Consider the following 26890-nt stretch of genomic DNA (forward strand, 5'->3'; position numbering starts at 1 on the left):
CATTTATTAACAATTTAAAATAAAAATTTGCATTTACATGGTTATGTATTACACATTTTTGCAAACGGTTTTAGGAACGTTGCCTATTCAAATATTTTAAAGAGTAAAAAGAGTCTCACCTTTCCTTCTGTAGAGTTTTTTAAACAGGAACAGGAGCAAACTAAATATGACTCCAAAAATGAGTCCCCTGATCATCAGAACAAGAAATGAAGAACTGGACACAGCTACTGCAAATAAGGAAAATGAACTGTTAACTTTAATAAACTGAACTGAACTTAGAAGCTGTTTAAATTCTCAGGGACTTATATCTGCTATTGCTCTCAAACCAGGGAATTTTATACATGTTAGGCATTTGTGTTAACCACAGTATTGTTGAAAAATAACTACATGCCTGTTTTAAGATCATATTATAGTGCAGTAGACAAAGTATCTACTGTAAATGTTTTTGGATAAGCCACCTACAGTAGGTCATGAAAAATAAAATGTTTTGATCCTGCTCACCTGTAACTGACATCCAGCTCTGTGCTGACTCTCTTCCTGAGTACTGACACTTGTAGAAACCTTCATCAGACTTTGACACTGCAGAGATCTTCAGCTCCCCTCGGGGATCATTTTGAATAAGTTTGTTATTGTGATAAAAAAAATCACATTGGAAAGTATTTTGATATGATAATATAAAAATACTTTTCATACGTGGCAATGGCAGAGGAGCGCGGCTAAAGAGTTTGAAAAATTACTCTTTCTGGGTCACAAAATAAACTTATAACACATTTTCAGGTGAGACTGTAGCTATGTCAACCTCAAATATCTGCTCGGTGCTCTGATGTTTTTGAAGACATCTGTTACCCACCAGCTCAATAACTGACTGGGCCAAGGCTCAATACCCATACGGTAAAAAAATATATTTTAAAATACATTTTGAAACATATTTCAAAATATACAAAAAATGGCCAAAAAATATATGTGCTAAAATATATTTTAAAATATATTTATATATATATTTATATTTTAGCACATATATTTTTTGGCCATTTTTTGTATATTTTGAAATATATTTCAAAATGTATTTTAAAATATATTTAAAAAATATATTTATAATATATTTTGAAATGTGTTTTAACACATATATTTTTTGGCTGTTTTTTTATATTTTGAAATATATTTATAAAATATATTTCAAAATACAATTTAAACTTATTTAAAATCATTCAAAAATATATAAAATTAACCGTTCATATATTTCTAAGAAACCACATTCACATGTAACAGCTGAAAGAAATCTTTATTTGATGTTTAAAACATGCATATAAATCAAGCAAGGAATATTCATTTTATAATTTTATTCTCATTACATACTTAAACATTCTAAAAGAAACACACACATACACATATATGTGTGTGTGTGTATATATATATATATATACATATACATATATATACACATATACACACACATATGTGTGTGTATATGTGTGTGTGATTGTATGAACATAAGTCAACATACTTAAAATGTAATTTCTTTTCCTTTTCCAGCAGTCTCAGTTCCCCCAGCTTTCACTGCAATCCTCAAAGCCCTTCTGCACAAATTGGGAAACCTCTTCCTTACCGCCACTGTAACAAACAAAAGTCACAGTTCTATTACTTTTATCAGAGTTAAAATAAAAATATGATTTATGTTAGCTAGCTTCATTTAGCAAACAGATATTTCTGTTTATATAGATACAGATATTAATACAGATATATTTTACACATAATTTTACCTCTTTTTTTTTCCTAGATGGAAAGTCTATCCAGTTCACATTACAGTAATGCTAACACCCCTTTTGGTCGTCTCTCCTTACCCTCCAGCATTCATAAATCTGTTGACCTTCTTTGTCTGAGACCAACCACTACAATGCATCATCACCTATTTGTATTGGTAACTTACTTTGCAACCTATTGTAATGGTTGCAAAGTAAGTTACTTGTGCTGTATGCAATTTTAGATACACAGAAAGTCTTCACTTACTATATATGGCTGTCATAGTGTCCTTATGAAGGGCAGTTCTTCACTCTGCGCCGATGTCCGTTTTGCTTTGTCCTCCTATAAAAAGCATGAACATTTGAGTCAAAGGAGTTTGCAAAGAAGAAGCTTCTTCAGTTCTGAACTGAAGAAGCTTCTCGGATGAGAGGTGAAACGTCTTCAAGCAACTTAAAGAAGTCCAGACGCTTTTCTTTGCAAACTCCTTTGACTACGATGACCTGGATGACTGAGAACCTTCACAGACATATGAACATTTGAGTGTTTGACTAGTTTTAGATTTCCAAAAATCTGATATTTGTACAACTAAACATTTGAGCTACAATGATATGCTATTGAGAGATACTTTTATGGGTACTTTTTGGTAAAGAAACTGGTGACAGAGTTGTAGGCTTTTTAGAATACTATTAGCTAACCATTTGAACTGACTTTCAAAGCTGTTTACCTTTTAAATTGCTGTGGATCAAAACCTCCAGTGGGAAGGCGGCCATTAGGAGAACACGCACCATTGAAACTGAAAATAACAAAAACAAACAAAAAACAGAACAATATATAAGAGTCAGGTAATAAATCTCTTCTGAAACAATATAGTTCATTTTGGGTGAAAAACAAAACATTCCTCTAAAACATATATACTGACATCAGCAGTCAACATCATGATTGTAATTATTTCCTTTTTAGTACATCTACTGGTGTGTGCATGTGTCAAGCACTACAACTGTATCTATGCATATAAGTTCACCATATATATCCTGCAAAAATGTTTTGTTATAGTCAAAAAAGGCAAACAAACAAAGGCATTCAATCAGAGGTGAGAAATTAATTGGGAATATCAATTATAGGTGAACTATTCTTTACCTACTAGCAATCATATTTGAATGTAAAATAAAATAAATAAATAAATAATAATAAAAATAACATGATGTAATTAAAATGCACAACCTACATTAAGGAAATCTGCATTTGTATCCACAGGCTAAAAGTAAAACAGTAAATGTGTTAGTAATAGTACAGGTATTTGTAAAAAAAAAAAAAAAAGAGGCAGTTACTGTGACTCTTCTAGTGGGATGCTAAATGTAGAGATTTATATTTACAGTATAATACAGCATGTACAGGTATCTGTGTTGTGAACTGTAACTGAATATTAGAGAATCTCGGAGAAATTACATGTATTTATTTTTTGAATTTATCAATCATAAAACCGTCTGTTTTGAAGGCCTGTTACGATAACAACTTTTTGTTGGTTTGTATATTGCCCCATAAACAATTGCGACAAGTTATGTCATTGTCATTTTAAGACCATTTTATGTCTTTGAATGTATAATCATAATATAACACCATAATAATGCAAGATCTACACACTTTCAATTGACAAACCAACATCTAATTCTAAAAATATTTAGATCATGGAAATTAGGTATCAAAATATTAGATACCATAAAAACTTGAATAAATAGTAATTTTTCTAACAAATAGAAAACAATGTTATTTAATGTTATTGTGTTGTTATTATTATATTTTATTTTTGTAAATATAATGACAGATAATTTGCATCATCAACAATTATTGAGGTCATGTACATGTATTGTGTGTTAAGTCGATATATTGATTATTGTGATAGGCGTACTGTTTTGGTATCATAACAAGCTTGTCAAACATGCATGACCACTAAGCAATGTCTAAGCAGTAGTATTAGTCTGAATGACAACAAACATAACTAGTGTTTTGGAAAATCTGTTAGAAAACAGTTATTTCAATAATTATGATTAGCATGTGACACAGACACTGCATAAAAACTACAACAACAAATACTTACTTTAGGAGGATGGGGGAGGGCAGCATGAGGTTGAGACTTTGACATCTGTAAGAAACAAATTCATGTATTACAAACAAGTCACTTAAAAATACAATAATGTGGCAGACTGTTCCCTGTTCAGATGCAGTGTATAAGTACAATCAGGGCTGTCACAACAATGGGGTGGGGCCAAGTGGCTGCAACCCTAGGTACAATGTGCAGGTATATATAATTACATATAATATATGTGAATAAAGCAAAAATCTGTTTAGGTTAGTCACTGTGCTGACTGATGCTTGCTAGGTTTATATGATTGCAAACTGCACAAAAACAACAACAGCAACAACATTAATGACAATGACAAACAAAATTACTTACATTTATGTAAATCTCACATCAGGAAGATCTGCGTTCGATTTCATGGGCTGAAATAAATAGGCAGAAACATTACTACTAAAAAAACAAAAACTCTAAAAAGCCTAAAAATGACTTAAAAAGCAAGGAAATGTGGAACATTGTAATTAGCGAACATTAATAAAGCATAACTGTGCTTTGTTTCTAACTTTGGTAAGTACTCTGTAGCCAGAAGGAGAGGTGGGATTTCTGTGAAAGCCAAATTAAATGTGAATAGGTTTTGATAGTTATTGTATATAACAAGTGTAAACAGTTTTATTTGTAATTTTTCCCTTTCTGAGAAGGTAGAATAATAAGAAAAGGCAAAAGTACATCACAATAAAATTAATTAAGTTACATATTTTGATTACCAAATTATGGAAGCGTGGAGCTGCCACCCAGGCAAAAGCAAAATAAAGCTATATCACGTTATAACTTGAATGTTTATTGTTATAACATTATGCTTTTCATGTTTGTATAATATAATATCACGTTATTACAATATACATAATTGTCACGTTCGCACAATATTGTACGGACGTGATAATTATGTACATTGTTCGTACAATGTTGTTCAAACATGTTGTTCAAACATGAAAAGTATATTGTACTAACATGATAGTATATTGTTAGAACGATAACCTTTTCACGTTATAACGTGATATACTTATATTTCTCTTTGTCCTGGGTGGCAGCTCTACGCTTCCGTGCCAAATAAGCGAGAATAAAGTAATATTATATGAGAAAAGGCACCTGCTAGCTTGATGATGGAGGCTTCATAGACCGGCCACCCGCCTTTTGGCTCCTTGTCGCCACTCCACCAAATAAAGGTCCGTTTCCTCCATGCCGGCTAATTATTCATCCTCATTAAAATCTCGTATATGTTCAGTTGGCAGAATTGAGAATTTTACATCTTCCAACCACCTAATTAACGCGAACATAATCGGCTTGTTTCTTCCCGTCTCCTGTATCCGGCCGTTCCTCTCACTGTCGGAATTCGCGCCTCAGAGACGTCGTTATTTTTCAAAAAAAAAAAGAAAGAAAGAAAGAAAGAAACAGCAACAACTAATAAAGAGAGTTTTTGCACGTTCATTGCACATTTGTGGGAATGTTTAAATATTTAATTTTTATTAATTACTTTTCATTATATCTTTATTTTTTAAACCACCATGGCAATGCGCATGCGCATACTCTCCTGCACGCAAAGGGCTTTGGCGTTGACGTAATGTCGCAATGCATTGTGGGAGCGCAGCACCATCTTGGCTGGTCACGAATCAAAACAAGATTGCTACGAACCATTCTGAAACGTAGCTGAAAAGAAAAAGGACAGTATAGAGACAGATTGTGTCCAGATGCAAAGAGACGGTACTTGATTGGTGAAATGTGGACCTGTATGGAATATAGCCGTGGAGTAGAAACCCTGAAGACCAAACCGCTATTGACTTAGCATGATCTACTCTCATACCTTGTCTGTGGAGTCAGCGCATACACGGCGCACCAGTTTTGCAATTATAAATCTCTGGAGGCACATCCAATTCACCAAGGACTGGGTACAAGATTTGGCTATTTTTAAGCCTCCACGTTGTGAGTACGCCGTCATTCAAGCAAAGGTAAGTCAGCTTGAGTACTGCGAGTAAAATGTGTTTGATTCCCCCTGAACATTCAGATTAGTGCTAGCATAAATTCATTCATGAGTGGGAAATTACAGTGAGAACATGTGGAGGCTCTGTTAGAGGGATAACATAGTGAGTTCAGTGCATTGATGTGACATTGTCCTGAAAGATTTAGTTATTCTTTATGGTTAAAGAAATTACCCTAATTAATTCATATTTATTATAAATAATCCTAATTACACATCTTGCTTCCTTGTTTGTGTCCTGTGTCACTAAAAATACATTCTGTTTTAGTTTTATACATTGATTAATGACTTGCAGAATCTCCTTATCATATTAGGTGTCCATAATTGTCATTTAAAGTCGAACATTATGTTTTCTCCCTCTTGAAAGTGATTACATCCTTGCATTACATACTTTAGGTTCATTTTTTGCTGATAGGTTTCTAAAAAGAAACAGGCAGATTTAGAATATAACATGCAGCGTTCTATTGATGGATACATAAAAACACTTTATTTGTTACATTTATGATAAATGGATTTGAAAGTAGATAAAGCACATTTGTGTCGGCCTTGGCTTACTAAAGCTCTTGTCTTTAAATGAACTTTGTCTGTGTGTGTTTCAGGTGCTGCACTCTTAAAGACTGAATTGCAGCATTGCAGCCACAGGTCATTGTGAGCATCACAGGGAAGGTTGAAGCCGCCCACTGCACCTGTATGGCCGGAGTCGTGGAGACCTGCACCCATGTTGCTGCTCTTCTGTTTAATGTAGAAGCAACAGTGTTGATCTGTGGCACAAGGACTTTTACAGATGAACCTGCATACTGGGTTTTGCCTGGTAATATGACCAAGATACAGCCAGAGGTTGGCCATAAGATAGACTTCTCCTCTTCAGCTGCCCAAAAAAAGGTTCTTGATCAAAACATAAACAGACCATTCGTTGCGACAGGTAAAAGAAGCCGTCCTCAAAAAAGAAAAGTTCATCCTGCTACTGTGGAGGAGTTGGATCAACTGATGGGACAATATTTTTCCAAGCATAGTTCTGTTCTGAATAACCCATAATGTTTAATTTAGGGGGCCATGTAAATACTTTGCATTTACTGAATATGTACTTACTAAGTACCACTGTTCAAAAGTTGAATAAAGAAACAAAGAAATGTTTGCCTATTTTTAATTAAAAGCACTTTGTAGAACATCAAATCAGTTAAAATGTAGAATCAATGTTATGTATAGTTTACAAATGACAAAATGTTCACATAAAAAAATGACAGCATGTAAATAATATCACCCACTACTAGCATTCTGTAATTTACTGTCTCTTTTGAAAACGTATCAATACATAAACAGCACAAGACTTAGAAGTATTTAACAAGAGCATTTTTCCCTGGTTTTACTATCACACTGGGGCACATGTTCACCAAAACGCAGCAAACCTTTGCCATCTTATCCAGGAGGGTCACCTTTTCACCCTCACATGGAAAAAGTAATCTGATTGGCATGGTGGTATGTAGCATGTAGTTTGAAGCAGGGATTTCGTAGTGCCCCATGTGTAGTGTTGGAACCCAGTCAGGATGTGTTTCATTCATTTCATAGGCTGGTTTGCTGCAATAATGCCAAATAATTAGCAACTCTATAAATAGAAGGTAGTTCTGCATGTTTGTTCTAAGTTTGTGCTATGATCTCAGAGCGCATTGAAAATGAAACTAACAGGATATAAAGAATAATATGAACTTATTTAGAACTTACCTGAATGAAAACACTGAAGCACACCAACAGATATCTGTGGATGGTAGAGAACTGAATATCAGCTCGTCTCGCAGCTGCTATCCAGGCTAGACGCCTTCTTTTGGTAACATCCAACACATAAGCTCCCTCATGATGCTTCCAGGTGAGGAAACAATGAAAAGAGAGCCTGTTTTCAAGCTTATTCCTTTGCCGGTAGTGCAATCTAACATTACAACCGGCCACACAGCAAGCATTTGTTTGGCCTGCTAATATGGCGCCTCGACCAAAAATCCTGGCTACGCCCCATCCCATAAGATCACGCTCCAGAGTCCTATTAACGTGCTGCATTTTTAACTCTGACAGAGATGGAGAATGAGCCTATTTCCAAAAAAAGTAGAGTGTGTTCCTTTAAGTACTATATTGTAAATATTGTCAACAACTAAAGTGTACATAGCAGTTGTTGTATCTTGTTTACTGTATCACTGACAGATAATTTCAAAGTCAATGAGCGCTACATTATAGTGAGATATTGTGTAATGTGAAATACTGTAAGCAAATGAATAAACACCCTAATTCGTGATAGACCTTTGACTCTGTTTTGTTTGAATCCAACTGTTTTTTGCAGCTGTGCATAAAACATGTTACTTTTAGTATTATTATCATTATCATCATTATTGCACTAAATACATTTTAAATAAAGGTTGGAAATGTATTTTATTCACCCTAAAATATGTTTTGAAATGTATTTTGGTTTGAAAGAAATATATTTTCAATTTCAAAAATATATTTTTTGGAGCATCACAAATACAAAATATATTTACCATATATTTTAAATATATTTTGGCCAGGAAAAATGTATTTTTTTACCGTATGGGATAGAGCCGGTGAGAACAGCGAACTCCTGGCACATCGTTTTCAGACCCCGCGCGGTCAGGTTAAACCTTGATATATATTTCACTCAGATAACTTAAAAATGTTTGGCTGTTTTCAGTGTTATATTTTTGGTTCTGAGTAAATCGGTTTGGCTGAGATTAGCTGAATAAACATCAAACAGAAAAGTGATTAAACACAAGTGTGAGATGGTAAAGAATTTACTCCAGTGTCCTGTTATATTTTAGATAGCAAGAAGCAGATGGCTGAGTTTATCAAACTCCACCGAGAAAACGGTGACGCAAATCTGAAGGCTAGACCGTCCCATTTCACACCCTCACTCTTCCGGCCTTCTCGATCTTCAGAGGACCCGGCCTCTCAGTCTACGTGGGCCGGGTCCTCTGAAGGATGCAGCCCCTGAATTGAGACACAGCTAAAGACTTGCAATGAACATTAAAAAAATGTGGAGAAATACACAGTTTTATATCAGCTGTGTAAATAGACACAAATCTGGGTAAAGTCATTAAGTCCCCAAAACAACTAACATTAAGACATAATTTGATTTGTGACACAAATAACTAAAATGATTCAACAGTTTCCACAGGGCAAAGAAAAAAAAAAAGGAGGACATTTAATTTGAGAACATACTTAAGGAGTAGAAGGCTGCAAAAAATAACCTCTACTGAATTATATTTCCTGTTAGAGAAACAGTTTCAAGTGCCAACTCTTGAGTCTCTCTCTAAACTTCTCTAAACGATCCTGTGTGGTAATCTAATGAATCCAATCAAATAATATGAGATAATTTGGGGAAACACAAATCATAAGTATAAGTTCAGATACTTAAGTCATTAAGACTGGAAAAAAAAGTTGATTGGAAAAACAGGAATTTTTAAATGTTACTGTGACAGAGTAAGTAGTGAGAGAAATGACGCTTGCTACAACGTTTAAGTAATTTAGCATTTATCATTTTAGTAGAAAAGAAATTAAAACAAAATAAGAAAATGGGATATAGTAAAATTTGAAAAACTACTCAATAATACACTTTACAATTATATAAAATACATTCATATTAAAAACACTTCTACAAAATTCAAACTTCATCATGTTTAGATGTTTCTTACATATCTACACACAGAATTACTCATCATGATACTCATGAGCATGTTTATACTGGTGATCATGTGACATGTGTTGTTTGCAAACACCATAATCCACAGAGACTCCTGCATGACCTCATCTGTCATCTTGTCCATCACTCCTGCAAACAAGAAGGGGCTCAGAGCTGATTCCTGATGTAATCCCACCCCCATCTTAAACTGCTAAGATACAACCACACACCTCACTGCTGTCTCACTGTCCTCATACATGTCCTGCACCACCTTCACATACTTCTCTGCTACTCCTGAGATCCTCACGCAGTACCCCACACGCTTGGCACCATATCCTTTCTCTACAGGGTGGGCCATTTATATGGATACACCGTAATAAAATGGGAAAGGTTGGTGATATTAAAGTCCTGTTTGTGGCACATTAGTATATGTGAGGGGCAAACTCCTCAAGATGGGTGTTGACCATGGTGGCCATTTAGAAGTCGGCCATCTTGGATACAACTTTTGTTTTTTACAATAGGAAGAGGGCCATGTGACACATCAAACTTATTGGTAATGTCACAAGAAAAACAATGGTGTGCTTGGTTTCAACGTAACTTTATTCTTTCATGAGTTATTTACAAGTTTCTGACCACTTATAAAATGTGTTCAATGTGCTGCCCATTGTGTTGGATTGTCAATGCAACCCTCTTTTCCCACTCTTCACACACTGATAGCAACACCGCAGGAGAAATGCCAGCACAGGCATCCAGTATCCGTAGTTTCAGGTGCTGCACATCTTGTATCTTCACACCATAGACAATTGCCTTCAGATGACCCCAAAGATAAAAGTCTAAGGGGGTCAGATCGGGAGACCTTGGGGGCCATTCAACTGGCCCACGACGACCAATCCACTTTCCAGGAAACAAGATGGGTGGTGACCATGGTGGCCATTTAGAAGTCGGCCATCTTGGATACAACTTTTGTTTTTTCAATAGGAAGAGGGCCATGTGACACATCAAACTTATTGGTAATGTCACAAGAAAAACAATGGTGTGCTTGGTTTCAACGTAATTTTATTCTTTCATGAGTTATTTACAAGTTTCTCTTGGTTCACAGCCATTGACATGTCGAAGAGGCTAACACGTGAGGAGCGGATCGAAATTGTGTTGATATCTGGTGAACGCAGTAACCGGGTCATTGCAGCAGATTTCAATGCAAGACAGCCTGCGAGACCACCCATCTCCCATGCTACAGTTAGCAAACTGCTTGCTAAGTTTCGTGAAACTGGTTCAGTGTTGGATTTGCCAAAATGTGGACGCAAGAAAACTGTCACTAATGAAGAAACATCAGTGGCTGTCCTAGCTTCATTCAGCAAGAGCCCACAGCATAGCACTCGCCGCATGTCACTGGAGAGTGGCATTAGTCGAACATCCCTTCGGCGGATATTAGCTACTCACAAATGGCACCCTTACAAACTCCAGCTACTGCAGCATCTCAACGAGGATGACCCAGATCGGCGCACAGAATTTGCAGAATGGGCAAAACAAAAATTGGAACAGGACCCTCAGTTCACGCAGAAGATTTAGTTCAGTGATGAGGCAAACTTTTATGTGAATGGTGAAGTTAACAAACAAAACCACCGCTATTGCTCTGACACTAACCCACATTGGATGAATCCCTCCAAGACTGTTGGAACAACAAAAGTGATGGTTTGGCGTGGTATATGGGGTACAACAATAGTGGGTCCATTATTCATCAATGGTAACCTCAAGGCCACTGGATATTTGAAATTGCTACATGATGATGTGTTTCCCTCTTTATGCACTGAAGCTGGCACGTTCCCTGAGTTTTTCCAGCAAGATGGTGCACCACCACATTATGGGTGGCAGGTCCGAGCATTCCTAGATGAACAGTTTCCTGGAAAGTGGATTGGTCGTCGTGGGCCAGTTGAATGGCCCCCAAGGTCTCCCGATCTGACCCCCTTAGACTTTTATCTTTGGGGTCATCTGAAGGCAATTGTCTATGGTGTGAAGATACAAGATGTGCAGCACCTGAAACTACGGATACTGGATGCCTGTGCTGGCATTTCTCCTGCGGTGTTGCTATCAGTGTGTGAAGAGTGGGAGAAGAGGGTTGCATTGACAATCCAACACAATGGGCAGCACATTGAACACATTTTATAAGTGGTCAGAAACTTGTAAATAACTCATGAAAGAATAAAGTTACGTTGAAACCAAGCACACCATTGTTTTTCTTGTGACATTACCAATAAGTTTGATGTGTCACATGGCCCTCTTCCTATTGAAAAAACATAAGTTGTATCCAAGATGGTCGACTTCTAAATGGCCACCATGGTCACCACCCATCTTGAGGAGTTTGCCCCCTCACATATACTAATGTGCCACAAACAGGACTTTAATATCACCAACCATTCCCATGTTATTACGGTGTATCCATATAAATGGCCCGCCCTGTAGATCCACAAAGACACAGTGAAGCTCCCTCTGACCTTCCTTATACTTCTTTCTCAGCATGAAGCCATATGCTGCCATATCACTGACTGTCACCTCTCTTCCTAACTTAGCTTTAACAACTCTTGTCCACAGGATCACGGTGTGACTCGACTTTAATATCCAGCAGCTGTAAAAATGTTAATGAACAAAAGTTTAAGAATGAATGTTTTTCTTTTTCATGTTGTGGTCCATCTTCTCTCGTTTTGTTGATGTCGTGCCTCTCTTTAGGGATCTTCAAAAGTAAACACATAAAATGAAATAAATGAAAACAGAATAAAGTAGAACTAACTAAAGAACAGGTTTAATGGTACTGAAGGCGTTTAAAAGGGCTACAAATCTGAGTTTCATCATTAGGACATCTAATTAAAGCTCGCCTCAAACCCAATGATAGAAAAGTTTGATGCATATTTCATCCCTGAAACTCAATATTTAGTACAGTTAATATTTGTACCTGTAGCTGAGTTTGGATCTACATTATGGTAGTCAGAGGATTCCTCTGGATCATCACGCTTTCCTGTAACATTAACACAGAAAATGTATGTGGGTATCATGTCTCTGAGGGGCGTTAAAATTTAAACAGTACTGTATACAAATAATATGTTATTTATTGAAACCTATATGTTACATATATTTACAGGTATGATATTCAGAAGTGCACATGCTTTTGGCTACATGATACATTTGCATTTATAATTGAACATATTATAACAATTGAACATTTTTCATATTTTTTGTACTCACTCCTCTGTCCAGCACTTCTCAGCTGAAGAGAGATATTTCTGTAGTCATCTGTCCGTCCACCTAAAATGAGGACAATTGTACTATTTAAAACTTTTATTTCTCAGTAAAAATACGATTTTGATCTACTCGTTATTTAAAAAACAAAGAAATATCTTATACTGTACCAGTGTTTTCAGAAGATCTACATGACTCATAGACGTTCATGTCACCTTTGGGTCAGTGAGAATCAAGACAATGATAAAAAAATCACTCTGTGTGCAGTAAACTTGCAGCTACATTATAACTGTGAAGATGCGTATAGAAAGGTTCAGCTATAAATGCTCTTATTCTGTAACAGGTGTGTGGCTGACCGTGAAGAAGAGAGGAATATATTTGCTGCTGATTTTCATCCTGGCTCATAGTTTGAACTGTAGCAGCAGTCTGACTGGTTTCCTGAGACTGGGCTGGTCTGAGGTTTTAAACAGGTTCAAGTTACAATGAATGTGTTACATAGTGTTTGTTCACTGAAGACAAGAAAAGAAAGTGTTTTACCTGATACAAAGTGTACCTATGGAGAAGACAGTAATGATAATATTTAATGGGTGAGTATTACAAATAAATTATAATTGTCCATACCATGGCAGTGTCTGGCAGTTAATATATGAAATAAATAAAAATAAATAAATTCACCCTTTGGTTTTTTGTGCCAACAACAGAGCAGCAGGGACAGCAGGAGAATCAGTGAGACACCACTAACCAGCCCCATGATTAGAGAGACAGAAAGTGAAGATCTGGATGCTGTAACAATAAAGAAAAAAAATTAGCTTCATCTTTAATAATATAACCCAATCAATGGAATACATCATGGGCAAAGGACACTCTGGGCCTGACAGGCATTTTCTGGCGTGTCTGAAGATGTCTGTAAATGTTTGCTAAATCAGAAAGTCATCTCATCAAACTGTGGAGATGGAAAATATTGTGAATGGTTACACAGCAATGACTGGAAGATTATATAATCTATTATATTACAGATACTATTATATATATATATATATATATAATGTATAAAAGTGGTTAAAAATACAAACTATGAAATACAATTTTAGTTCAAAATAAGGGTTTGCATACTTTACGTGGGCAGGACCATTTTAACCTTCTTTTAACCTTTTAATCTTCTTCATTTTCACACTTACATTTTGTAGACTGTCACTACTGGGCGGCTGGTTTTATTTGATGAGCCTTTTGTTTAAATCTTTTGAAACAGAGACAGCAGGGTATTTCTTTTCTGTCTACAACTGTATCGTTCACACTTACCTTTTACAGACATCCAACTTTCTGGTGACTCATCCCCTGAATATTCACACTTGTAGAAGCCTTCATCAGACTTTGACACTGCAGGGATATTTAGCTTTTGTCGGTCATCATTTTGAATTAATTTCCCATTTTTGTAGAATGCAACAGTGGAATTGAAGTTTCCTGTCCTCAACTTGCAGCCAAGAGCAACAGAGTCCCCCTCATTGACTGGATGGACAGGGCTCACCAGGATCACACCAGTAACTGTAAAAGCCATTAAAATATGAGAGAACCTGCAAACATACAGTCTACAGTTTCCCTCCTTGTTTGGTAAATGAAGACAGTGGCACCAACAGCTCTAATCCTGTTCTTTGTTATGTTTTATTAGTATTATTTTTCCTCACACCTTTAACCACAGCATGATCATTTAAGTTAAAGCTGGATTTCAGATGCATTTTTGGCTACATCCTCTCATAATTATGAATACTGTAATGACACAAAGCTATTACCACACCTATAATCATGGGCTTACATTTCTGCTTCATCCTCTGCAATGTTGGATTTATTTGTAAATAAATAAATAACTCAGAAATGAGCACAATGTGTGCAATGGCTGTACTGTGAATTTAAATCTTGTTGGTTCCACTTAATGGAAAACTAAACTCTTGGTATCATCATAGTTATGTGGAAAATATATTTCTAAAATGTAGATATTGAACCATATAATGAAACATGGCAAAATTTGTATAGATACATGTTCTATTCTGCTGTATACACATTGTAATAAGATGACTTGCAGCAAGGTTAGATTTTTTTTCCTAATGCAATATAAACTAATGTGGTACATACAGTATTCTGTTGATTGTTTGCACTTCTATGTTGCAGATTAGTCAGTGTTTCAAGGTTACTATGCCATTCAGAAATACAGGCTACAGGTCTAACATGCAAAGAAGAGGCCATGTGGGAACATCATTCAGTGTCTTGTTTTGGCCAAAATTCATTTGAATGAAACCGAGATAAAGCAGAAAATTGTTTTCTTGTTCAGATTAATAAAAATTTGAAATTCTTTTTAAAATACATAAATGCCACATCCACTGGACTAAAGAAAAGGACCATCCACGTTGTTATTAGGGCTCAGTTCTAAAGTTTGGATCTCTGATGGTTTAAGGTGCTTTAGTGACTATGGAATATGAGTTGCTTGGATCATCTGAAAAGGCACCATCAATGTTGAAAAGTATACAGAGATTTTAGAGCAAAATATGCTCTCATACAGATGACTTTTTTCATGAAAGGCCTTGCATATTAGAAGAATACAGAAGCTGAACTGGGCTGCCTGGAGTCTCAGTCTTTCACCATTTGAAAACAATTTGTGTTTGAAATGAAAAACATGACAAAGAAGGCCCAGGATTGTTGAGCAGATATAATCCTCTATCAGAAAACTATGCGATAATATTGCTCTCCCAAAGGTCCAGCAGCTGGTTTCTACAGTCCCCAGATGTTTATAGACTGTTGTTAAAAGAAGTGGAGATGCTACACAGTGGTAAATGTGGCCCTGTCCCTTTTTTGTGATGTGTTGCTGCCACCACATTCAAAATGACTTATTTCTTAGAATTATACACTTTCTCATTTTAAAAGCTTAAACATAGATACTGTTTTCTTTCTTTATTTATATTTTACACAGCATCCAAACTCTTTAGAATTAGGGATGTAAAGACCTACAACGTGCAGTGATGTTGATTCCATTGCTGAACTGTCCTGATTCAGACTCACACCAGTGCACAGCATACCGGTGGTACCAGTCAAGATCTATGTTGCATGTGGATTCGGTCATTATCCCCCAGTCTCCACATTCCAGGAGTTTTCTCAGGTATCTGTGCTGAGTAAATATCATCACTCTCCACTGAGAAGAGTTTCCAGAACAATTCAGAGTTACTGAATCATAGATGAAGTGCTGCACACTGTTAGGACTGACTGTGAGAGAGGCTGCTGAATTTAAATCTGTAGAAAAACAAGAACTGTCATTTTTTTGATATATTAATAGATTGGAGACTGTGAATGCAATAATAACACTTTTTTTTTTTCTTTTTGAATTATGAGCAAAAATACTGACCTCCGGACCACACAAACACTGTTTCACTATAGTCAGTTTGATACTCTGGGTCTCCTCTTCCAGCTCTGCACACATATCCTGCTGTGTTTGTCTGTCCATGAATGATGTAGGAGTCCTGTGCAGTCCCATTGCCATCAGGCAGCAGCTCATAAATGTAATATTCATAGCTGTATGTTTTCAGATCAGGAACAGCTTTATACCAGTAGAAGCTCCATCCTGCAGACGGATGTTCAACCTCACAGTTCAGAGTTACTGAGGCTCCAGGACTCAGCCATGATGGAGACACAGTGAGGACAGGATGGGGTTCTGTTGGGAAATTATATTTTCAGAGTGAGATCAAGTATAAGATCCTTAAGGACAGATTGTCTTTTAACAAATGCAAGCGCACAATTTACATTACATTTATAATTCACTCACCATAATCTATCTTTAGTTGAAAGGATGCACTCCATATTGTTGAATTCTGTTGTGCACTTCTCATCCTGCCCTTACACCAGTAGTGCCCATGGTGTGATTCAGAAACAGAGTTAATCTTGTATTCATTTTGGTTTGGAGGTTGATGCGAGCTGCTTGTTGCCCACTCATAATCCCACTCAGTGTCTTCTCCTGGGATCTCACATTTCAAAGTGATTGTCTCTCTGCTGTATACCTCAGGCCAGTTTGGATGCAGAGTCACAGCAGGCCTGTTTCTAACTGTTAAACAGATAATAAAAAACAAACAAAAATACTTTTTTAACATCTTCTATCTTCCATTTAAAAAACAAAACATTCACCATGACTCACCAGTTTTCTTAATACTGATCACATCACTGTAGTCTGTGTAGTAAACTGGGTTGCCTCGTCCTCCTCTGCACCAATAGTCTCCTTCCTGTGATACACCGATTTGTCCATCAGAGTGGAGAACAACTTCTGCCATCGTCAGTGGTTCTGAGGTTTTCTTGCCTCTGTACCAGTAGAAACTCCAACCAGGAGTAGATGGTGTCACAGAGCAGGTCAGGGTGACTGTGTCACCTTCTGGAAGGACTCTACTGTCAGCACTGATGCTGGACTTTGGTCTGTTTCCTGTTTAATTAAAAGAAATGTATAATAAAATTACAGTGAAACAATTACTGCCCCTTTGCTTTAGAGACAATTACAATTTTACAAATAATTCTTAAACGATACATTGTATATCTTAGGCTACGTTCACACTGCAGGTCTTAATGCTCAATTCCGATTTTTTGATCAAATCTAATTTTTTTGTCTGCTTGTTCACACTACAAATAAAATGCGACAGCAAACGCGCTCTAGTGTGAACCCTCAAAGCGGCCCGCATGCGCAAAAGAAGACATCACACACAACGCGCTCTGTTTAGACCCAGACCAAACAGTATTGTTTGACTGTTTCAGACTTTACGTTTCCCAATTTTGTTTTAAGTTATTAAGTTATTTTGTTATTTACATATGGCCTAATAATGATTGTGGAAAAGAGGAAATTGCCGGGTCCATTGCCTTTTTTGGAAGAAGATGCCAAAAAGAGGAACCTCTATGTTGCACTTTATGCTTAAAATACATGAATGTTCTGTACATGCAAATTATGTGCTTGTAAACGCAAGAAGGGGCGTTATAACACCCTGATGCTATAAAAGCAGTCTGAAGTATAATTTTGGTGAAGACCCTTGCTGACATGTGCAGTGACTGTCTTCCCGCGCGAAAACTTCAATAAAAAGATCGCTTTGACCCAAATCTTCTGGACTGTCTTGCCTTTGTACTCTCCACCAATTCTGAACCCATAACATGATCCTTATTGCTGTTTTAGAGAGGAGCGGTGCTTCAAAGGATAGTTGCAGATTTCTGTCAGAATCTGCAGATTATACAGTACAAATAAAATGTTCACGTTTCTCCAACGTTGTCTTCCCAACAGTTTCACTAACATCTACACTGGATGGCCAGGAAGTGTTCACGATGTCTTCTCCGGCGCTGATAATTGGCGTCTGTCTGTGTCAGTGACGTAAAAGATGGATTTAATGTGACATGACCATTCAAACAGCAGTCGCTTTCTAAAACATCGGATATGTATCGGATTCAGTACCACATACGAAAGTGACCCAGATCTGATTTGAAAATATCACATTTGTGCCGTTCACACTGTCATACCATGATCGGATATGGGTCGCATAGGGTCAAAAAAATCGGATTTGATGCGCTTTCGCCTGCAGTGTGAACGTAGCCTTATTCAGTAGCACTAAGCCTGTACCAAGTATGTATGTTTGCATCACATTTATGAAATATTAACATTTGCATTTATATGCTTTTGTCAAACTCTGTTTATTTTTGCAGTCATCTGTTGGTAACAAATGCACTGTTATGAAAAAATTAGGACCGCACACTGAATATTCAGTTCTTAATAAGGAATATTCACATATCAAAGTCTAATTTTGTTATTATTTATTTTGGTAGAAGAAACTTTAACAGCAGGTGAATAACCAACAATATATATATACAGTATATATATCTTCACATCTCATTGTGTTCACTCTCACTTCAACAGTCAGGAGCACAGCAAACTGAATGTGTAAAGGTTTAAACAGGGAAAGCTTCATTACAAATGCTGAGTCACAAAGTTCTAATCATGTACACCTGATATGATACATCTATGTGTGATTTTAGCCATTTCAAGTGGAAATAAATATCAGGGTGCCCCAAGACAATGCTATTTTTAAGAGTTACATATTGCAGATAATTCTCCAAAGTCCTTTTTAATTGTATAACTATATTACTTTGATCTCCCAGTATTGTTCAAATTTATATTAAATTGAATTGCATTTAATTCTGACGTTCTCTACCCTTTTCATCAATATTCTCAAAGCAAATATCACATCTGCAATGCTCTTCTAGCCATGACTCCATCCTGCTTGCTTACTAATCATCACCGCCCTTCTCAACTTAGCTTCAACAAGTGTTTCCCATATTTTCATGTTATGGCTCATCAGTCTCATCGCTGTCACTACAGCTCTACAGTTCACCCTTGTTTCCATCCTCTCTCTCATTTTCTACATTCATGAGTTCTTCAAAGTATTCCTTCAGTCTTCTCCATCTTCTCTGCTATAACTGGAGCTTCGGTGGATCCAACCTGTCCATCCGGCTCTACTGAACTTGTCAGTGGAGACTCTTCTTCCAAGGCAAATGAAGATTATGGGAATCTTCGCCCACTAAGCCACCCGCTACAACATGAGGAGAGGATATTTCATTTGACTTTTATTAATGCTAGATCATTAACAAACAAGGCTTTTCTGTTAAATGAATTCTTCACCTCACAGGACTTTAATGTTTCCCACAGATGCTTGTCTTAGTACTGGTGAGTCCAGCCTATTCTTACAACTACTTCCTCTTGTCTGTTTTTCAGCTCTCTTTGCACTACTGGCAGAGGTGGGGGTTAGCAACTGTTTTCAAATCCAGTTTCCAATGTTGACATTTATACTGTACTGTGCACTTTGACCTACCACTAAGATTTTTTAAATAGAATTTGTAGAGTTTGTGGGTGAAATAACATTGAATTATGATCACTTCTAAAGGCCGGGGTCTTTCTGTGTGGAGTTTGTATGTTCTCCCCGTGTTTGCGTGGGTTCTCTCCGGGTACTCCGGCTTCCTCCCACAGTCCAAAGACATGGAGTTTGTGGGGATAGGTTAATTGGTAAATCCAAATTGCCCATAGGTGTGAATGCGCGAGTGAATGTGAGCGCGAATGGTTGTCTGTCCCTGTGTGTGAGCCCTGTGACAGACTGGAGACCTGTCCACGGTGTACCCCGCCTCTCGCCCTATGACAGCTGCGATAGGCTCCAGCGCCCCCTGCGACCCTGAAAAGGATACGCGGAAGCGAATGGATGGATGGATGGATGGAGTCTTGGTTAAATAATGTCTTCATCTTGTTGAAAGACTTAACCTCACTTACTCAGTGACTTGTCCAACATAGGTAAAGGGACACACACACCAGACCTTCTGTCCCACACAGATTTATGACACATGTATTTCAGACCATGATGCTGTTTTACCTTCTGTTTCTTGGTTCTCAAATTAAATAGTATTGCCCAGCTTATCGAATTCACATAAATTCTTTAACAGCATCTTTGTTTTCATGAGATTTTAATGATCTTAAACTTTTCATTTGAAAATACTTCATGAGGAAGCACTTGCTCTCTTACTAGTTGATAATAAATGAATCCTTACATGCATAAATGTTCATCTGAATACTTTTTTTACTTACACATAACACACATTTTTCACATAATACTACTGCTATTAGTTCTAATTGTTTTATACTTGATGAAATGCTTAATTTAGAAATGCTCATTTATAAACAACAAAAATGCCGTCATTAAACACGCTATGACCTGTTAATGAAGAATAATGATTTTATCATTATTAGTTGTAATGTTTATTATGCCATAAGGTTTTATAAATGATCAATCATGCACCAATAAATTAGTGATAACTCATACTATGTAGTTGTAATATAAACTATAAAATGTTATAAATTGTTACCCTTGTGCCTTATATAGGTATAACAAAACTAAACTTTCTTACCAGAGACTGTCAGTGTGATGACATCACTCCACTCTGTCACAGAGTACAGCTCCTGTTTGTTTTTACCCATACACCTGTAGCTTCCACTGCTGATCACAGATGCATTAAGATTGATGGATGCATCATTTGCCAGACCTGTGCTTGAGTCGGGTTTCCTCCACTCATACTCCCACTCAGTGCGTCTACCTAAAGAAATCTGACATCTAACAGTGATCTTCTCACCACTGAATATCAGAGGCCAGCTGGGCTCCAGGGACACAACTGCTTTGTTGGAAACTGTTTACAAAAACAAAACTCTAATTGGTCCAGTTTTAAATATTTCTGCATCCCATGTTAATCCAAATGAAAACGCTTAAACTCACCTCTTTTTTCAATAGTGATTGGATGACTGTCCTCTGTGAAGAAAACTGGGTTTCCTCTCCCTCCCTTGCAGTAGTAGATGCCTCCCTGTGTGACAGTGATCATTTGATCTGGTTCTTCGTTTCTAATCACCTGAATTTCTGAAAAGACTGAGGCACGTCTGAACCAGGAGTATTTCCACTCATTGTAGCTCCCCACAGAGCAGCTGAGTGTTGCATTGCCTCCAGCTGGTATTGTTCTCCTATCAGCAGTAATTGTGGGTCTGGGCTTGTTTGCTGTTTGTTAGAGTAAATAAAGATGTTTTACTATAGTTGGACAGATGAAAAAGAGTAGATAAAAAACACTCAAAGATGATTTTACTTACAGACTTTTAGTGTAAAAGCATCACTCCAAGCTGTTGAGAAGAACAAGTCTCTTCTACCCTTACACCAATATTGCCCGCTGTAGGAAAATGAAGCCCTGCTGATGTTGTATTCACTGTGTGTGGGAGGTGTTTTTGAGCTTGTTGTTCTCCATTCATACTGCCACTCAGTGTTTCCTCCTCCTTGGATCTCACATTTGATGGTGATCATCTCACCGCTGAATATCTGAGTCCAGTTCTGTTGCAGAGTCACAAAGGCCCTGTTGGACACTTTTCATACCAAAAATTAATTAATACAGAAAAGTTTGGTCATCATAAATGTTTGTCCCTTTATTTCTTACAAAAGTTATCAAACTCACATGTTTTCTGAATGTGATACACTTTGCTGAGTTTTGTGAAGAAAACTGGGTTTCCTCTTCTTCCTCTGCACCGATAGATGCCTTCGTCTGAGACACTAACAAAGTTCTGCAAAGTGTTCGTATTAATTGCTACTTCATGAGAATCTGGGATTTGTCTGAACCAATCAAATGTCCAGCCAGCAGAGCCCTGAACAGAGCAGGTCAGTGTCACCGAGCCCCCCACTGGAATAGTTGTCTTGTCTGCTGTTATAGTCGCCGTGGGTCTGAGTGCTGTTTGATTTAGAATATGCTGTTTTTGTTATTAATACATTTTTTGGGGGAAAAGCTCAACTTTAACAATTTCTCATAATATGTAGAATAAAAGGCTGTGAAGTAATTCATGAAGGCAGCATCTCATGTGACCAATTCTTCTCACTTCTCTCATATCATACTATACATAACATACACTTCGCTGTATGTCATGCACTAAAGTTCACACTGCTTCCTAATTTGGTGTCATCTTCACCAGTTGTCACAATGCTCAGCTAAAAGCATCATCTTACTTTATATATTTACTTCCTGCTACATTTGCAGCCTTCACAGGTCGACTCTGAGTTTGTAACCTAGCAAGAAATTTCTGCTTATTGTTACTCTCCACGCCCTGCTGTGCAGAGATCATTACATCAACAAGAATAAAAGAAAAATACAAAACAGAAACTTTGGAATAACATAAATTGAAACTTTGATGCTGGAGTTGCACATTTAACACAGCTGTGCTACTGTTGAATGAAAGCCTAATAAATATGATACAGTAGCTTACCTGATATGGACAGAGTCAGGTTATTACTCTGTTTTGTAAAATCTTTCAAGTCATTGTGGCGACCAATACATTGATAATTCCCACTCAGCTCTGCTGTCAGGTAAAGTGAGTAGGAGCTACTTTTACTGAAGTGGACCATTTCTTGATCATTCCAGTTGAATTTGTAAAGCCAGTCAGTGGCATTTCCCTCTCTCATGTCACAGATGAAGGTTACAGACTCTCCAGCAAATAAATGGGACACGTTTGGTTTAAGGCTCAGCTCAGCATCTAAAATCCAACATGAACATAAATACACAGAAAAAGTTCAGACAAGATTTGGTTTTAATGAAGAGGAAGATTTCTCACTTTACAGGAAACACTTTATGTATTTACAACAGAAAATAATGTGTAAAAATGAAGAAAAAACAAGAATGTTATTAAATTCATAGAAAAATAAAAAAGGAAGAAAGCTGTTCAGTTACCTTGAGCGTCTCCACAGCAGAGGGTAATATTCAGCACTGTAACAAAGATTCATATCATTCAATCATCAGCGGTCACATGTCGCAAATAAAAGCCTTTTTAATGAATAGAATTTTAACATTAGCAGCAATAGTTGGACAAACATTTCACACTCAATATAGTTCAGTCTTTATCAGGCAAACAAAGGAAGTTACTTATACTCACAGAATAAGCACAGCACACTGAGCACAGTGAGCCCCATCCTCACACTAAGTGCTGAAAGTCTGTCACTGCTACTGACAACAGAAACACTGAAACAGAAGTGAGAAACAGAGAATGTGAGAAAATAATAATGTTTCACCTGATTATGGGAGTAGAGGCTTTCTGCAACCTTGTTTTCTGTGTTCAGCCTTTCACTGCTACTTCTCTTTTAGCCCTACATGAGGACACTGATGACAGATCTTATTTTTAACTGCTGACACTTCCTGTTTTACTGTGGACAGTATGCAGACCTGACATTATATATGATCCCTGCTTCTGAAACTAAATTGTAACTGCTCAGATGATTATGTTTGGGAAAGTGATTTGTCGTAGTGTTTTAAGATTATAAGAGTGTCACCAACGGTTGAATTTAAAAACAAATTCAAAGAAAAAAAAAAGGCAAAATTTATCATTGTCTGTCTTGTGTTTTTCACTACTTAAAATCTGGGGTTCAAACGAGAGGTAGCAAATAAATTCAAGCCTGAATGTAGATTTTCTCTGGGGCAGATTGTTAGAACAATAATGCTTTAAAAAAAAAAAAAAACAGAAAAAGAAGGAGCCTCAGCTAACGCCTTATGTAGTGGCTTCCTGATGAGATGATGTGAGTGGCAGGTTGCTGCAGCTGCGTTCAGCCAGAGGCAGGAACCTGTAGCGGGTCCTGCCCATAGACAGACACGCATGCACAGAAGAGAGAGAGATAGGGAGAAAAACTAAACTTGGAGCAGGAAGTTTAGGAGGACTAGGGGACCATGACACTGACGGTTAGCATGTGGTCAATGAAGTCAACTTCTTTTTCACACCTTCCAATGTGCTGCTAGATCAGGGTTTTGACATCATGTCAGACACTGAGCTTTATACATATGTAAACAAACTTCTTTATATATTTATAATGGATTCAGGAAAGGTGTGCAATTAAACATGCCATACAGTTAAAGATCAACAGGGTTTATAAAAGTATTACAGCATCTGACACTCCTGTGGTTTTGAATAAAAAGTCCGCTGTTGTGTTTTTTTTTATATATAAATGAGGAAGTGTAGAGTGAAATGTTAGAAAATAGCTACTTCATGCAAGACAGAGGAATAAAGGTCTTTGCATTAAAAGACTACAACTAAGATACTGAAATATATGAGTTGTTTCACCTACTGCGAAATCAGAATGACAAATGGAGCAACATAGTCATCCATTGCGTGGCAGGTTTGTCAGAGAAACTCATCCCACGACCAGAATTCTCAAACATAAATATCACATTTTATGTTCAAAATTAAATGTCATGCACAGTAGCATGCAGGTTAGAAAAGTGCAGCTGTAACATATGCAGTGTTAACCCTTAAGGACAAGAATACTACATGGCAGTTGCTCAAATTCCAAACATCAAAACTTGACACAGAAGAAATGTAACAACACTGTTAGCCTTTGCAGTAATTTCCATAGCTTAGTACTGCAAAATCAACAGTAAAAACCTCTAAAGGATGTTTGCAGTTTAGTACTGTAATTTGCATGTAATTGCGGGAAAATTCCATGAGATTACATTATTTTTACGGTAACTCACCGTACTCATGGAAACAGCTGTAAAATACAGCAAATGTAACAATTGGTGATGTTACTGAGATTATACTATTACACCATCTGGATTTCTGTTGTTTTCTACTGTAGATCTAAGAGTAACTACTTAAATCCTCATTCAGAGTGTATTACTATAAAATGCGATTCACTATGAAAGTAGTATAACATATAAACTACAATATACAGCATCATTTTTAACTTAAGGAGTTAGTTGCAGCCACACCAAAATAGAATTCCTTGAACTGAATGGAACCTCATATATTAATAAATGTATTTGTTTATTCAAACAATGTGAAACATTATTACAGCCCACTTTGTATTAAACAACCAGTCTCACTCTTACAAAAAAAGAATATTTAAGTATAAGTATACTTTAAAAACTAGAAACACAAGCAAGTATACCTTTAGTTTACTTTGTATGTATTTTCTTCCTTTGTTAGACCAAATTACATTTAAGCATACTTTAAGTACAGTTAGAAGTATACAGAAAAGTATAAGTACATTTAGTCTATACTTGTAGTATAGTAGTGCTTGTAGTATACTATGTAGTATGTAATTTATTTGAAGTATACCTGAGGTTTACTAAGTACAAAGAAATACCCAGCATGCATTGCAGTGCTTTAACTGTGAAATTAAAACAACTATGAAACAAATGATTGATGTTTTAAGACAAGAATCTATCAAAAATTCTTGTGCAATGTTTTTTACCTTTTGAACAGAGTAAGTGGGGTAAATCATTAATTTAAAAAAATGAAATTGTTCAAACCGTGAGTGAAAAGGGTCAATAGTTAATAAACCTCAACTCTCAAAACACTTTCTCACCTGTTCACAATATAATTCTGGTACTTGAACTATGGTTGTAATTGTCTATAAATGAAGCTTTCTAATAGTTAGAACTGTTATCTGATATCTGGCGAATGAAGAGATTTGTTACATGTGAGAAATATGTTTCAATTGCAATTTAATTACTGTTTTTCATCAGAAGTAACTCAAATATAAACTAAAAAGTAAGTTAATAGTATACTTGTAAGGTTAGTATTGTGATAGAGTCGAGTATATTTTAATTATACTCTTGTAGACATTATGCTAGTACATTTATGGTGAACAAAAAGTACATGTAAAAGTTAATTTCAAGAATACTGTTATGTACTAAAACGGGGGCCAATATACTCCCAAGAAGCATTATTAGTATACGTACTAGGTGAGGCATACTTGGGAAATATAATTGAAGTATACTTATTTTTTGTATGGCCAGCAACAAAAACTAATGGCTACATTTAGAGTAATGTTTAAAAATGACTTCATTTAGCAGTGTGTTCCTTTTTTCTCTTCTTATTCTTTCTTATACTGGACCTTCATTTGTTTTGTATAAGGTGGTACTTTTTAAGACACCTCTGCCTAACTACAGTGAACTAACCTAATAATATGCTCTGGTCGTCATTTTACACAAGTTAAGGTGTCACATCCATGAAACCTACACCACTAACCAGCATCAGTCCTACAACTTCACTCTCAAAATTAATAAATTATGGGACAAGCAGAAACTGTATTTTTAGCGGTGCATTTTGTGGCAGGCCAGACTGCTATTAAATGCACTTTCCTAAAGAAATAATTCCTTTGTAGCACCACTTCGTCTTAGTTCAGAAGAGATGTCCTGGATATACGTCATAATGTAACACGGGTGTTTATGTTTGTTCATGTTTAGCGCGTTGGGTTGTGTTTTTAAAGCGATTGTTACGTTTTTAAAGCTTTTTAATGCGACAGGTGCGATAGCCGACACCACACCTTCACCTGACGTACAACGTGACGTATGACGCACACGTCGGGTATTCAATTTCAAAACAACAATGGGGATAGAAAATATTGCTCGAGTGGTTAATGCTCCTTTCGCTGGTTGCCAACCACCATTAAATAACAACAAGAAGAAAATATTGATCTGCTTTTCTTAGTTTTGCACGTTTAAGACGAAATTCAGACTCAAACAAAGCTGCAAAGCAGGAGAACAACATGGCCATCAACTATTCTGTGCCACAGATCCAGTTCGC

General features: G+C 36.6%; 3 protein-coding genes and 1 long non-coding RNA gene across 4 annotated transcripts in view; all 4 read right to left on the minus strand.

Annotated features, from left to right (window-relative positions):
- Nucleotides 1–26890, minus strand: part of LOC102076086 (low affinity immunoglobulin gamma Fc region receptor II) — a 120097-nt gene that overhangs the window by 60852 nt on the left and 32355 nt on the right. The gene's annotated exons all lie outside the window — the stretch shown is intronic.
- The window catches only part of LOC106097686 (Fc receptor-like protein 5), a 111090-nt gene that overhangs the window by 17613 nt on the left and 66587 nt on the right, over nt 1–26890 (minus strand). The window lies entirely within an intron of this gene.
- LOC109200322 (uncharacterized) lies at nt 1262–5203 on the minus strand. Its single transcript, XR_002060498.2, has 6 exons — nt 4961–5203; nt 4193–4239; nt 3836–3880; nt 2465–2533; nt 2008–2082; nt 1262–1611 (listed from the first exon to the last, which is right to left on the minus strand). It is a non-coding gene; the product is annotated as an uncharacterized LOC109200322 (long non-coding RNA).
- On the minus strand, nt 11971–13538 carry LOC106097461 (uncharacterized). Its single transcript, XM_025904950.1, has 7 exons — nt 13429–13538; nt 13291–13306; nt 13110–13207; nt 12924–12968; nt 12760–12819; nt 12470–12532; nt 11971–12250 (listed from the first exon to the last, which is right to left on the minus strand). Exons 1-7 carry the CDS (start codon nt 13502–13504, stop codon nt 12243–12245), a joined length of 366 nt encoding a protein of 121 aa, XP_025760735.1. The 5' UTR covers nt 13505–13538; the 3' UTR covers nt 11971–12242.

This window comes from Oreochromis niloticus, unplaced genomic scaffold, assembly GCF_001858045.2.
Source record: "Oreochromis niloticus isolate F11D_XX unplaced genomic scaffold, O_niloticus_UMD_NMBU tig00007810_pilon, whole genome shotgun sequence".
Classification (NCBI taxonomy): Eukaryota; Metazoa; Chordata; class Actinopteri; order Cichliformes; family Cichlidae; genus Oreochromis; species Oreochromis niloticus.

Excerpts from the sequence above, each read along its gene's own strand:
- LOC106097461 (XM_025904950.1), bottom strand. The coding sequence starts at position 13,504 with ATGGGGCTGGTTAGTGGTGTCTCACTGATTCTCCTGCTGTCCCTGCTG. Across the intron at positions 12,820-12,923 it reads TAGATCTTCTGAAAACACTG|GTGGACGGACAGATGACTAC; the intron begins GTACAGTATAAG and ends TCCTCATTTTAG. Across the intron at positions 12,533-12,759 it reads GAGAAGTGCTGGACAGAGGA|GAAAGCGTGATGATCCAGAG; the intron begins GTGAGTACAAAA and ends TTAATGTTACAG.